The sequence below is a fragment of the Neltuma alba genome, unplaced genomic scaffold, assembly GCF_004799145.2.
Source record: "Neltuma alba isolate B1F8T4 unplaced genomic scaffold, ASM479914v2 tig00000791_pilon, whole genome shotgun sequence".
Classification (NCBI taxonomy): Eukaryota; Viridiplantae; Streptophyta; class Magnoliopsida; order Fabales; family Fabaceae; genus Neltuma; species Neltuma alba.
The window spans coordinates 16,174-30,044 of NW_021632192.1; the positions used below are offsets into that span (position 1 = coordinate 16,174).

General features: G+C 35.6%; 1 protein-coding gene and 2 pseudogenes across 1 annotated transcript; all 3 read right to left on the minus strand.

Moving 5' to 3' along the window:
- Positions 1-1,860: 1,860 nt before the first annotated feature.
- On the minus strand, positions 1,861-10,679 carry LOC114745873 (7-deoxyloganetin glucosyltransferase-like). The gene is made up of 3 exons (XM_028934050.1): positions 10,668-10,679; positions 3,119-3,675; positions 1,861-2,994 (listed from the first exon to the last, which is right to left on the minus strand). Exons 2-3 carry the CDS (start codon positions 3,642-3,644, stop codon positions 2,054-2,056), a joined length of 1,467 nt encoding a protein of 488 aa, XP_028789883.1. The 5' UTR covers positions 3,645-3,675; positions 10,668-10,679; the 3' UTR covers positions 1,861-2,053.
- Positions 5,295-7,003, minus strand: LOC114745841 (7-deoxyloganetin glucosyltransferase-like; annotated as a pseudogene).
- On the minus strand, positions 10,318-12,796 carry LOC114745903 (7-deoxyloganetin glucosyltransferase-like; annotated as a pseudogene).
- Between the last annotated feature and the right edge of the window lie 1,075 nt (positions 12,797-13,871).

Below are 13,871 nucleotides of genomic sequence, written 5' to 3' on the forward strand. Positions count from 1 at the left end.
AGAAATTAATAAGTTGTAATGCAGAAAATAATAATAGGCTTATGCTGGTAGCTTGTTGCGTTATTGAAATTTCTTCTAGTTATATTATTTCTTAGGATCTTATAATGATTTTCCCCAAAAAGAAACAACTTGGAGGGGCGAATAGCAAAATTTAAATTATTAAGGGTAAATATGCATCCAATATTTTGATTTTATCTCTTAGGTCAGCTCCATACTTTAATTTTTTTTAGCAATACAATTTTATCTATAATCTTTTTTTTTGCAGTGCTTCTAGCATCTCACTATTGTTTTTATTGCATCTAGTATCCTAAGGATTAGGTTATTAGATGCAATAAAAAAACTAATATCGGGATCCTATATGCATAAAAAAAAAAAGATCATGGATAAAATTATACATTAAAAAAAATTAGAATGTTGAATGTACTTAAAAAATAAGATCAAGATGCTGGATATATCTTGGTCCAATCATAATTACTTTTAATTATAACATTTTTTGGTCAAACTAAACACACAACATTAATTATAAATTATTGTGCTAAATTTTACGCTTGTATATACTGAGCTATATTTCAGACTCAATCATGGGCTTTAGACATATGGACCAAGCCCAGCCCGTATATAACTTAAACACTGTATTCCTTCTCCAGTTCTGCACATTTTTCCTTTGAAGTTTTGTTTCTACATTGGAAGACTTTGTTAAATTTAATCGTTTGGATTTAATAGTTTTTAAAAGTATGATTAAATTAATCTGCATTGTTAAAGTTTTATTTGAATGATTGGTAATTGCAATAAAGACGTAGTAGAGAAGCACACAGTAAAGAGAAACTGGACTCATCAAATATAATAACTTCATTATCAACAAAACCAATTTTTTTAGATAATTTTCATCTCTATATAGTTAACGCAATATCTGCCTTATATTGCCGCGTCCACTATATATAAATCAACATACCAGTATTCTGTGTGTACAAAATTTACAAATATCAATATTTTCTGTGTATAAAATTGATCAAGTTCTCCTCACCAATAAACTTTTAGAATTTACTTCCTCCCATTCAAAATATATATGAGTTATTTTCAACTGATTCAAATGTATTTAAAATGTAAATAATTAAAAGCTAGCAAAAGTAAAATTGTTATAAAACTTGAGTAGTTTTCAAATTTTCCCTTAATTAATTACATTAACTTTTATTATGTTCAATCTTAAATATAAGAACTAGATAAATTTAAGGTTTGTTTTAGTTCTAAATATAATATCACAATCTATTTTGCTCCCAAATTTGTAATTTTTTTTCAAAGTACTCCTATCGATTACATAAATTAAAGAGATTTACACCATAGAATAATTCTAATGCATATGATTAAATATGATAGTTTAAGAAATTAAACCAATACACATTTTTTTTAATAATAACTAACTTAGCTAATTTTTTTTAGTATTTATAAATTAGTTATCCAATTTTTACAGAGAACATTGCACCATCATATTTTCTACTCTCTCTTGTACTACTCTTCATATTGCACAGTTTTCTATAGAGTCGATAACTCTTAAATATCTTTTATAATTATATAGAGTATATATGAAAAATATAATATTTCATACTGCAACAAACTAAAAAACATCTTATATAATTGAAGTTCAATATTTCACCATTAAGCTTTACAAATTTAGAAATGGTCCGTGTGTTTGTGTAAACCACTTTAGGGAGTTTCCATCCATTTTCTTAGTTGTTTAAACTTATTCTTCCTCTATAATGTTATTATATTCCTTTATCTTTCATTATCAGTTTCCCTATTTAAATAGATGCTTTGTCTATACGTCAGCCATCCCTCTTGACCAATTTAATAGGGAAATGACACTTGAAGACCAATAACAACCAAGGTTGTTGATGGGAATTAAAATTTGTCTGTTGATCTAAATCAAAAGATGAAACAGAAACATGGCCATACGCTTGTGTGTGTGTATTCTAAATCTGCTACCAACTAAGGTGTATTATGTCTGACAGAAAAACTTCATAACCAAAGTGGAAATAGGATTATTCTAAATTTCTAATTAACTTCCTTGATGTAGCACATCCTTGATCACTTTCTCCAAGTTGACGAATGAAAAACCGCCAGGTTGTGTGTTCTCTTCTGCAATTTTCTTCCACTCTAAACATTTTTGTCTCATCTTCTTCCCCTTCTCTCCTTCCATCAACTCATTCACAAGCTTCTCCACTTCTTCTCTCTTCACGTTATTGTCAATCTCAACCCCTATTCCCCACTCTTTGCATGCATACCTACAGTTGGTTTGTTGATCTCCAAAGAAAGGCCAACACGCCATAGGAACTCCTGCACAAATACTCTCAGTCATGGAGTTCCACCCACAATGTGTCAAGAAGCCTCCAATGGATGAATGGTTCAACACTTTTTCTTGTTCACACCAGTTTGCTACGAAGCCTCTTTCTTTAGTCTCACTCAAAAACTCAGAAGATAAAATTACTGAGCCACCATTCACAAGGTCAGGTCTTATAATCCACAAGAAGGGTTTCTTGCTATTGGCTAAACCCCAAGCAAACTCATACAGTTGTTCTGGGGACATAACTGTGATGCTTCCAAAATTCACGTAAATCACAGATCTAGGTTCTTTGTGTTGTAGCCAATCAATGCATTGAGTCTCTTCTTTCCAAAGACTAAAATTTAGAGACGCCAATTGGTTGTTATTATGTGGAGTTTGATTCAAAAAAGAAGGGAGAGGGCCTATTGAGTAAAGAGGAGGTTGGTAAATGGAGGAAAGAGCTTTCACTGCCTCACCTTCAAGCTCATCAAATGTGTTGAAACAAATGGCATGGGCTTTGTGAGATTTTTCCATCATTTCATTGAGAAAGTCCAAGATTAAATCATTTGGGTCTGTTGTTCTCACAAAGGAAGGCAGATCCTTTAGCTTGATATTTCTCATACCTGGAATCCAATCTATTTCTTTCTCCAGGTACCCATTTGTCAGATAACTCTCATCTGCACATTCAAATAAAAAAAATTATCATATCCCTTGAATTATGAGACATACAGAACATTGAACCAAACACTATGACATGAAGAATAGTTACTCTGATATAGCACAATAAGAGTATAATGATACCTTTAAGAGGTATAAGGCCTCTTTCAGCTAGCTTTCGAAAGTGAGCAAGGGCCAGGTATGAATAAGTACTAGCAGGCCAATAGAGAATGATGGGGAGTTGAAGAGCTTGAGTAGCTTCAACAGTGAAGACCATGCAGCCATCAGAAACCAAGCAAGTGACCGGGGGAATGAAGCCATTAGAGGCGGAGCGATGGAGTCTAGTAAGAAGGTTCTGGAAGGGAAGGGAGAAGTTCTTTCTGATAGAGTCACAAAGAGAGGCTATGTCTTGAGTGGCATTATCATCTGCAGGGGGAGGAAGACCGTCTGGGATGGTTTCAAATTGAAAATCTGGGAGTGCGTCAAGGATTTTGATGCCTTTTGATCTAAGCAAGCGTTTATGGTTGAACTCAGTGTTGACGAAGGTTATGAAAAAGCCTCGAAGATGAAGAAGCTTTGCTAGTTTCAGCACTGAGATGATGTGGCCTTGAGCTGGAAATGGAGTCAACACAGCATGTGGTTTTGATCCTCCTCCTGCAATAGAACCCATTGCTGTATTTCAAATCTCTCTCTCTCTCTCTCTCTCTCTCTCTTTCTCTCAATGTTGAATCTGAAGCTCGGGTTATAGGGATTAGGCAACAGGTGTATGAGGTTTTATAAAGCATAATGATGCGCAGACACCACAAACATTGTCGACAATGGTGGAAAAGTCCAACTTGAGCCGAAATGGATAATAGTGCGCTAGAGATTAGTCAATTAGGTTACCCGCAAATGAAACGTCAAAGAAAAATCATTTGTAGAAGCGATGGCCTTTGACTGATAAATTAATTCTACCTATTATCTTTAATATAAGAGCTAATTAGACATTTAATTTGATTCTAAACATAAAACTTCAATTCATCTTGTCCCTCATATTTATCTTTTTTTTTTAAAGTACACTTGCGTATACTAATGGTGTTATCAAATGGCAGTTTTAGCTAATACACATAATTAGTAAAGATATTTGAGAAGAGATAACATATATTTATTACAAATAACTAATCTAATAAACTTTCTTAATGTACTCAAATTAGTCAATTAACTTTATATTAAGTATTAGAAGTAGTGGGATAATATTGACTATGGATTCTGGATCTTGAATATTTGGTGCAATTTCGTATTATTCTTTGTATTCCATGATGAGGGGGTTTTTATTTTTTTTAAAAGAGAAAACTTACGAGTGTTGTATGTGAGAGAATGTGAAGAAAATGTAGAAAAAACTGTACAGCACACATACCGGATGTTGACAAAATAAACTTTAGACTCATCTAAACATCTTATAGATTATCCAAATTAATTTTGGACAGTACAGATTTAATTTAATTTTTTTAAAATAATTTTTATTTTAATAAATATATAATTTAAAATAAAGATAACATTATAATTAAAAAATTAAAAATGGTTTTATTATTTAAAAATTGGAGATTAAAAATTTTAAATCTTTAATGTCTACAAACATTAGAGTTTGGATAATATAGTTTTTATGATAACTATGAGCGCACGATGTTGAAGGTGGTGATGAGCTCTGACCGAATGCTGAGTTTGGATACTATTTTTGTTCTTATGTGAAGAAATGGATGGGTTTGGAATGAATTTGGCTTTGTTTACGCGTGGAAAGGGACGAAGACCAAATGCCAGATTCATTGCACCATGAAACTTACAATTGATATCCATTAATAAATATAAAATTCAAAATCAAGACAAGAAAGCTGAAATGTCATTTTCCAATTGCTTAGGATTTTAATAGGGAGAATAAAAAAAAGAATTTGAAATTTGCGGGTTTGTTTAATTTCTTGTTCTGAAAATATATTTTTATCAATAAAAGAACTTGCTCGGTAAGATTTTGTGGTTGTTTAAAAAAATAATATGTTTTAAAAAATTAAAAATAAAAAGAATTTTTCGATGTTTTCTTGTTTTTGTTTTATATTTTTTAATTTAAAAAAATTAGAAAAATTTTCTCCTTGTCTCAACCACCGCTGGCCGTATATCACCGTCGGCGATGCCGCCACCTGATTTTTTTGTTTTAGGTATAATTTGTTTAAAAGCAGCTCAAATAATTGAAGCATGAAACAAGAAAGAACAACGTCGTCACTTTAGTCGAAAAAAAAAGAAAATCAACACCACAGTTACAGTCAAATATAAATATCTAAACAGATCTTTACTTGAACAAAACCATTTCAACTGCAGTTATGGAATATATAATCCAATAATTGTTATATTGAAGAAATAAGTTTTTATCATCATTTATTACAAGCAAATTTCACCATTGATACGATTTATATTGGATAAATCTGAACATGGGTATCTAATTTTTTTTGTTGTAGTAGCACATCCTTGATCACTTTCTCCAAGTTGATGAATGAAGAACCGCCAGGTTGTGTGTTCTCTTCTGCAATTTTCTTCCACTTTAAACATTTTTGTCTCATCTTCTTCCCCTTCTCTCCCTCCATCAACTCATTCACAAGCTTCTCCACTTCTTCTCTCTTCACATTATTGTCAATCTCAACCCCTATTCCCCACTCTTTGCATGCATACCTACAATTGGTTTGTTGATCTGCAAAGAAAGGCCAACACGCCATAGGAACTCCTGCACAAATACTCTCAGTCATAGAGTTCCACCCACAATGTGTCAAGAAGCCTCCAATGGACGAGTGGTTCAACACTTTTTCTTGTTCACACCAGTTTGCTATGAAGCCTCTTTCTTTGGTTTCACTCAAAAACTCAGAAGATAGAATCACTGAGCCACCATTCACAAGGTCAGGTCTTATGATCCACAAGAAGGGTTTCTTGCTATTGGCTAAACCCCAAGCAAACTCATACAGTTGTTCTGGGGACATAATTGTGATGCTTCCAAAATTCACATAAACCACAGACCTAGGTTCCTTGGTTTCTAGCCAATCAAGGCATTGAGTGTCTTCTTTCCAAAGACTAAGATCTAGAGATGGCAATGGGTTGTGTTGTGGACTTTCGTTTATCAATAAAGGGAAAGGACCTACTGTATAAAGAGGATTTGGGAAAATGGAGGAAAGGGCTTTCGCTGCCTCACCTTCAAGCTCATTGAATGTGTTGAAACAAATGGCTGATGCTCTCTGAGCTCTTTCCATCTCTTTAATGATAAAGTTCACCATCAAATCATTTGGATCCGTTGTCCTCACAAAACTGGGAAGTTCCTTTAGTTTGATATTTCTCATACCTGGAATCCAATCTATTTCTTTCTCCAAGTATCCATTTGTCAGATAACTCTCGTCTGCACGTCAAATCACTAAATCATATATTGAGACCTTCAAGGATGAAGCAGATCGAAGATTAAAACATATATTTCATGAAGAAATTAATAGTAGGATAATACCTTTGAGTGGTACAAGGCCTCTTTCGACTAGATTCCTATAGTGCACAGCAGCCAAGAATGAGTAAGTACTTGCAGGGCAAAGTAGAACAACAGGGAGACCAAATGCTTCAGCAGCTTCCACAGTGAAAGTCATGAGACAATCAGAAACCAAGCAAGTGACTTGGGGAATAAGCTCTTGGGAGGCAGAATCATTGAGGCGAGCAAGAAGGTTCTGGAAGGGGAGTAGGCAGTTCTTAGTGGTAGACTCACAAAAAGAGGGTATGTCTTGAGTAACATTATCATTAGCAGGAGGAGGAAGACCATCTGGGATGGTTTCAAATCGAAAATCTGGGAGCCCATCAAGAACTTTGAGACCCCTTGACTTGAGCAAGCGTTTATGGTTGAACTCAGTGTTGACGAAGGTTATGAAGAAACCTCGAAAAGAAGGAGTTTGCTAGTTTGAGCATTGGATTGATATGGCCTTGAGCTGGATAAGGAATCAACACAGCATGAGGCTTCTTGCTCTCTTGGTTGGAACCCATCTGTGTATTCTCTATTTCTTCAGCTTGCGAAACAAATATCTCCATATATAGAAAGAAACAAGCTTGACACAAATTTAAAAGAAGTATAAAATATATCAATTATATTTAGTGGTTCTGCATTTACGGCGGATAAGCAACAATTTAAATATCTTGGGAATGATTGTCCTTTGGAGAAAAATATGGTTACTATCTTGTATCTGAATATGACGACAAACATCGACATAAATGCTTCCCTGTGTGTGAGGAAACTAAGCGAATCAAATCCTGATGCACCGGAATGAGAGGTGCAGAACAGATTATGAACTCGTTTTGGATCAAGTGACGAACTCGTTTCTGAAACGTGGCAATGCTCGAGATCTCTTTTTTTTGGGTACTCCTCTATTCCTTAATATAAGATCTATTTAACTAATTTGATTAGACTAAGGAAGTTAGTTAAGTTAGTTAATTATAAGAAAAACGACACATTTTTCTCAAAACACTATGATCATCTTTCTTAATTTTACTTGATTATGGTTGAGGAAGTATCTATAAAGGTAATTTAGAGAAAATTAATAAATATGAGAAACGGGTCTTATATTTAGGACTAAAACCAACTCAAAAATTGAGTCCGGTATTAAGGACCGGAGGAGTATATAATTTTAGAATATTTTTGTCGTGAACTCAATTAATTTTGGACCTCCAAAACTTACTTTTCTTGTGAAAGAAACTAGTAATGAATTTTGGGTCATGCATGATGAGCTTGACTTTTGATATATGTATAAAAGTGGTTAAATATTTCAGTGATTTTTACAAGATCTCAAATTTTAAATTGGTTTGGTATTTTTTTTAATATAAGATTCTATTTAGGAATATTTGAACATTAAATGCTATTTATTAATTTTGCTTATAATTAATTTTCTGTTCTCTCTTAGCATCTTTTTCTCATATACGACATTCTCTTTTATCTTACTACTATTATTTCTCTCTTTCATTTGTCTCTTTATTAAATAAGGATATACTTAAAAAAAAAATTGATTGTTACATATTTAATACTTTTAACTAATTTTAACTGTTTTTTTAAGTCATATAATTTAGCTAAAAGGTCTTATGAAAAAGGCTAGAAAAACTAACACGGTGAGTTCATTCCTTTTGGGGAATTTCTCACAGTTGTCTTATAAACATCTCATCCAGCATGTCAATGTGGAACTCATCACATTGTGCCCTGGATATATGCAACATCTTTTAGAAGTAATGTTTGATTTAAAATGTTTGTATATAATTGAGAAGTTTAAGTGTGAGTACATCTCAATGTTTAGTTGTATTTTCTTGTTATATATTCTGAGACGTTTCTGAATATATAAAAAAAAAATTATTCGATTCAAAGTGTAGGTCATCTAGTAATGTTAACGAATTCCTTTGGTTTTTTTTTTAAAAAAAAAAGAAGTAATGTTAACTAATTTTTTTCTACGGCAAAAAAAGAAAAAATGTCAACTAATTCTTTCCAACTATATCTTTATAGTTTATACCCTCATGCCTTTTAATATGCTATGAGCTACATAAATAATATGTTTTGGGACCTCCTCTTTGCTATATAGTTAATCATTAGGGTACAATTAAAGAGAAAATCATTAAAAAAAACATTAAAAATTGAAAAATTATATACAGAGACTCGTTCACAAAAATTATTATCATTTGTTTATCGATTATTATCAAAATTCATATACTAATATTGTAATAGGTTCCTATTTATACTTTTTCAATTTTCAAAACCTTTTTTTTATGATTTTTTTTTCAAAAATTAAAAACGAATCACATTTTCATAAGATTAATTAATGATAAAAGTACTTTTTTGGAGTTTCGCTCCCTTGGCCAATTGGGAAAAATCTTCGTTACTTACTATTTCAAAACCAATCAAGGCATTTTTAGAAATATCATATATATATATTTTTAGCTAGGAATATGTATTTTTTTATTATAAGCAATCTTATTCGAGATATTATCATGTATTAAAAGTGAATATAATCATATATGACAAAAAGGGATTGGGTTTAGCCAAGATCGATCACTTTATTAGAGGACAATCCAACCGCATTGGATGGGCTGTTAACATTTTAAACATCTTTTAGCGTCTCTAACTTGTAATTATAGTTGGTGATGCGTGAGATTATTTATTTTTTGGGTTAACATAGCCCTGTAGAATTTCATTCTTTAAAAAAAAATGGAGGTGTCCTTCTCCAGTGTACGTAACAGTAACAGGTAAATCAAGTTACTCGAGGTCTAATAGCTACGTCCATATGCTCAATCATGGGCCTTTAGACACATAAATGGGCCAGGCCCAACCCATGCATATTCAAAAAAAAAAACTTAGTGAAGGTGGAGAGAGCTAGCAGCTACAGAAGCATAACCCCTCGTTTGGTATGATAGAAGAGTTTTTGATGGAAGTGGAAGTGGAAGTAGAAGTGGAAGTGGAGGTAGAAGTGGAAGTGGAGGTGAATTCTAAAGTATGTTTGGTATGCCAATGGAAGTGAGATATAATTTGTAATAAAAATATCCATTTATAATGTGAAAAGACCTATATGCCCTTGACTGGAAAAAAAAGAAACCTCCCCCCAGTCCAAATTCTCAGTCATGCCGTCAGCCACCAGCCACCGTAGCAATCCACCATAACCACCGGCCACCACAAACACAACCATCATCCTCCATTTTTAACAACTATCAGCCATCAATAATCAATAGCAATTCAAAAAAAAAAAAAAAGATTCAGAAGCAGAGCCTCAGAGGCATCGCCATAAAATAGAGAAGAGGAAGACGACGAGGACGGAGAGTTTTGGGCAAATCACAATCTCTTTTTCATGGCTTCATGGTCGCGAGTCTGAATCAAATTGGATGATCGCGAGTCTGCACAACCTCTCCCTCACGAGGACGACAGCAGAAGATGGTTGCAACTCGCAAGTCTCCCTCACGGCTTCAGATCTGAGAAATCTGAAGCCATCACCGCCGTGAGGGAAAGGCTGGGAGACAAGGACGATGGCGGAAAATGATTACAACTCCAATGCTTCATAGATCTGAAGTTGTCGCCTCCAACTATATGATGAATTTGCTGCCTCCTAATCTCAGATGAAGCCGTCGTCGCCTTCTACCTTTAGATCTGAAGTCGGCGGTGTCTTCAGCTATGCTTCTTCATCATTATCACTGCTTCTCATGGACGTTTGTCGTCGCCGGAGGTTGCTAAAGGAGGAGGTTGTCGAATGGTTTAGGAAGAAAGGAGGGTTATAATGTTAAGGGCAAACTTGTCAATAAATTATAAAATTGAGGATATGATGGTCTGAAAAAATTCACTTCCATATAACTGGATGAGTTCCATGGGTCATAGGGTGGAAGTCGGTTCCAGCATTTTTGGTGGAAGTGAGTTCCCAGAGAATTGAGTTCCAGCACACCAAACAAACAAAAAGGTTGATTCCACTTCCACTTCCACTTCTCTCCTTCCAATTCCTTGCCACCAAACGAGGCATAAGTGATATGATAATAAGTAGAACACTGATTATAAGTAACAACAAAGAACCGACTGCACTCAGCAAAGTGCCCTTATTAATATAACCTCCCTGGAATTGCCAAGAAATTTAAGAACAGACAAACAATCCCTTAACAAGTAGGTTTCAAACTCTTGAGCATATTATCAATGAACTTCTCCAGATTCTGATAAGAAGAACCGCCGGGTCTGGCGGCCTCCTCCGCCTTCCTCTTCCACCCCAAAGCCTTCTCCTTCATTTCTTTCCCCTTCTCCGATGACCCCTCCATCACCTCTACCACCATCATCCTCACCTCCTCCCTGTTCACCACCGGCCCCACCTCCACCCCTATCCCCCACTCCACACACGCATACCGATAGTTCGTCTGTTGCTCAGCGAAAAACGGCCAGCACACCGACGGCTTGCCGGCGCACACACTCTCCAACGTCGAGTTCCAACCGGCATGCATCAGAAAACCCTCCTACCGCCTCGTGGTTCAGAACCTGCTCCTGCGAGCACCAGCTTACCATGAGCCCTCTTCCTTCAATTTCAGCCTTAAACTCAGCGGATAAAATCACTGACCCGCCACCCTCAACGACGAGGTCGGGTCGGACCACCCACAAGAAATGGCACTTGCTGGCTGCGAGCCCCCACGCAAACTCGTCGAACTGGTCGGAGGTCATGGTGGTGATGCTGCCGTAGTTGACGTACAAGACGGAGTTGGGCTCATGGGAATCAAGCCAATGGAGATAGCGATGAGTGTTGTCTTCTTTCCAGAGGTTGGAGCCAATAATGGAGGAAAGCCTGTCACTGTGAGGGGTTTGATGCAGGAGGAGAGAGAGAGGGCCGGTGGTAAAGATGGGAGGAAAGAAGATGGAAGAGAGATAGTGGAGAGAGTTTTGCTCGAATTCGTCGAAGGTGTTAATGATGATCATGGATGCTCTCTGAGCTGCTTCGATCTCTCCGATGAAGTAATTGAGCATGATGTCATCTGGATCGGTGGTTCGCATGAAGCTTGGGATGTCCCTTAGTCTAAGGTTGCTGATTCCTGGGATCCAATCCACTTTGGTTTCCAGGAATCCATTTGTCAGATAATCATCACCTGCATAAAGTTACCAACACCGTTTCTTGACAGCTTGAATGATGGATAGTATGTTTTTAATATCTCGCTATATGGTCAACATTAATTAACATATATACATAACATAGTGTGCTGTCACAATTTCAGGCTTACACGTGAAATTTCGACAAATTTTCTCGTGTTATCCTGAAATTACGATTTCAATGCTTTCTTTTAGATGCTTTTCCTTAAAAATGACTGTGTCACTACTCGTGGTGTCAAATAGAATGCGACGAAGTTATGAAGTCTCAAACATTGAAGGTCTATATATATGTGGCAGTAGTTGTGGGACGTCAACGTTATACATATACTGCCTCCTCTGGTTACTAATATAGGAGTTGGTTAATTAATTTGAATAAATTAAGAAAATTAGATAACTTATTTATTTTTAATAAGTAGATATTATTTTTTCTAAAATATCCTTGCTAATCATGTATATTAGTTAAAATCACAATTTGATGAAACCTTTAACATGTGCAACTACTGTAAGGACTATCTTATAAAAGGATGAATAAGTACGAGAGATAAAATAAATTTGAGTCTTATATTTATAACTGAACTGAATGTTAAACTAACTCTAGTATTTAAATTAAGGACTGGACATAGCTAAAAGGTTTTATAGATTCAACATGCGTCAGAAAGTGGGAAAAAACGACAAAGGATACCTTTGAGCGGAACAAGACCATGATCTACAAGATAGCGATACTGAGCATACCCCACAAGACCACAAGCACTTGCAGTCCAAAACCAGACAGTTGGAATCTCCAAAAGGTTGGCGGCTTTCACGCCAAAGGTCATCATCCCATCGACAATGACGCAGGTCACCGGAGGGACATGGCCGGCGGAAGCAGAACGCTGAAGGCGAGCCAGAAGTTTGAGGAAAGGGTCGAAGCAAGTGAGAGAGATGGAATGGCAGAGAGAAGGGATGTGTTGCGTGGCGTCGGCGTCGGAGGGAGGAAGGCCGTCGGGGATGGTCTCGTAGCGGAAGTCCGGGAGGGCGCCGAGGCTGTGGGGACCTCCGGTTCGGAGCAAGCGCTTGTGGTTGAACTCAGAGTTGACGAACGTGATATGGAAGCCTCTGGAATGAAGAATATTGGCCAGCTTCGTCATTGGGTTTAAGTGCCCTTGAGCTGGGTATGGAACCACCACTGCATGGGGTTTAGCTTCAGATATCGAAGCAGCCATTGATCTCTGTGTGTGTGTGTGTGTGTGTGTGTGTTTATGAACCTCTTATCTCTTTCTATGTGTTGGCTTAGGCTGTGTGATATGGGTCTGCATGGTTTTGTTATTTATACATGAGCTAGAAAATTATTTCAATCAAACAACCCATTATCTTGAACTCACATTAGGCCGAGTAGTGTTTGGACTTTTGAAGAATATATTTTGGGGAAATTAATTCTTTTAAAAAAAAAGTTTCAGTTCAAATCATCATGGTTTGTGTTTAAAATCTATTTAGGGTTTTAAATATAAATAGGTGTTTGACTAGTTTGCATTTAAAAATGGCCAGTAAATATCGTCTGTCAATTATTATTTTTTGGGAAAGTAAAAAAAATGACTGTTAAATTTTAAAATTTCAAATTAGTATTTGTTGCGTAAAGAAAATAACTCTACTCAAAAAACAAATAACAACATATTTTTATAATAATTTTTAATTTTAGAATTTTAAAATTTAACAGTTATCTTTTGGGATTTTTCCTACACTTTTTTTGACAATAGTTCACCCTCAATTATTTTGGACCACAAACCAATCGAAACAGTAATGAAAGGTTGAAAGTACGCGCAAGATCGTCCAACTCATTTTCGAACTTAAGGTATGAAAATAGCAATATAGAACAGGCCCAAGTTGGTCACATGTCCCATGATACATGTCTCCGGGTGACGTACATAAATCGTGCGAATCAGTAAGGATGTTCTAAATTCTAACAGCAGAAGCACTGACGCCTACATTTTAGGCTTATAACATGCATGCATGTATCCTGGTGTGTTTGGTATGAGGGATTTGGAAGAGAGGGAAGGGATTTTAATCATTTTCCCTTATTTGGCAACACACAAATTTTAAGAGGGGAGGGAAATTTTTTTAAAATTTCCCCTCCCCTCCCCTCTTCAACCTCCCCTCCAAAATTGGGAGGATTTGGAGGGAAAGGGTAATATTTTGTCATATTATGACCATTATGCCTATATTTTGTCATGTTGTGACCATTATGTCTATATTTTGTCATGTTGTGACTATTATGCCCACGCCTTAAATAAAATAAGAGCA

Coding starts and splice junctions, on each gene's coding strand:
- LOC114745873 (XM_028934050.1), bottom strand. CDS start 3,644: ATGGGTTCTATTGCAGGAGGAGGATCAAAACCACATGCTGTGTTGACT. Junction 2,995..3,118: donor AGGCCTTATACCTCTTAAAG/GTATCATTATAC, acceptor TTGAATGTGCAG/ATGAGAGTTATCTGACAAAT.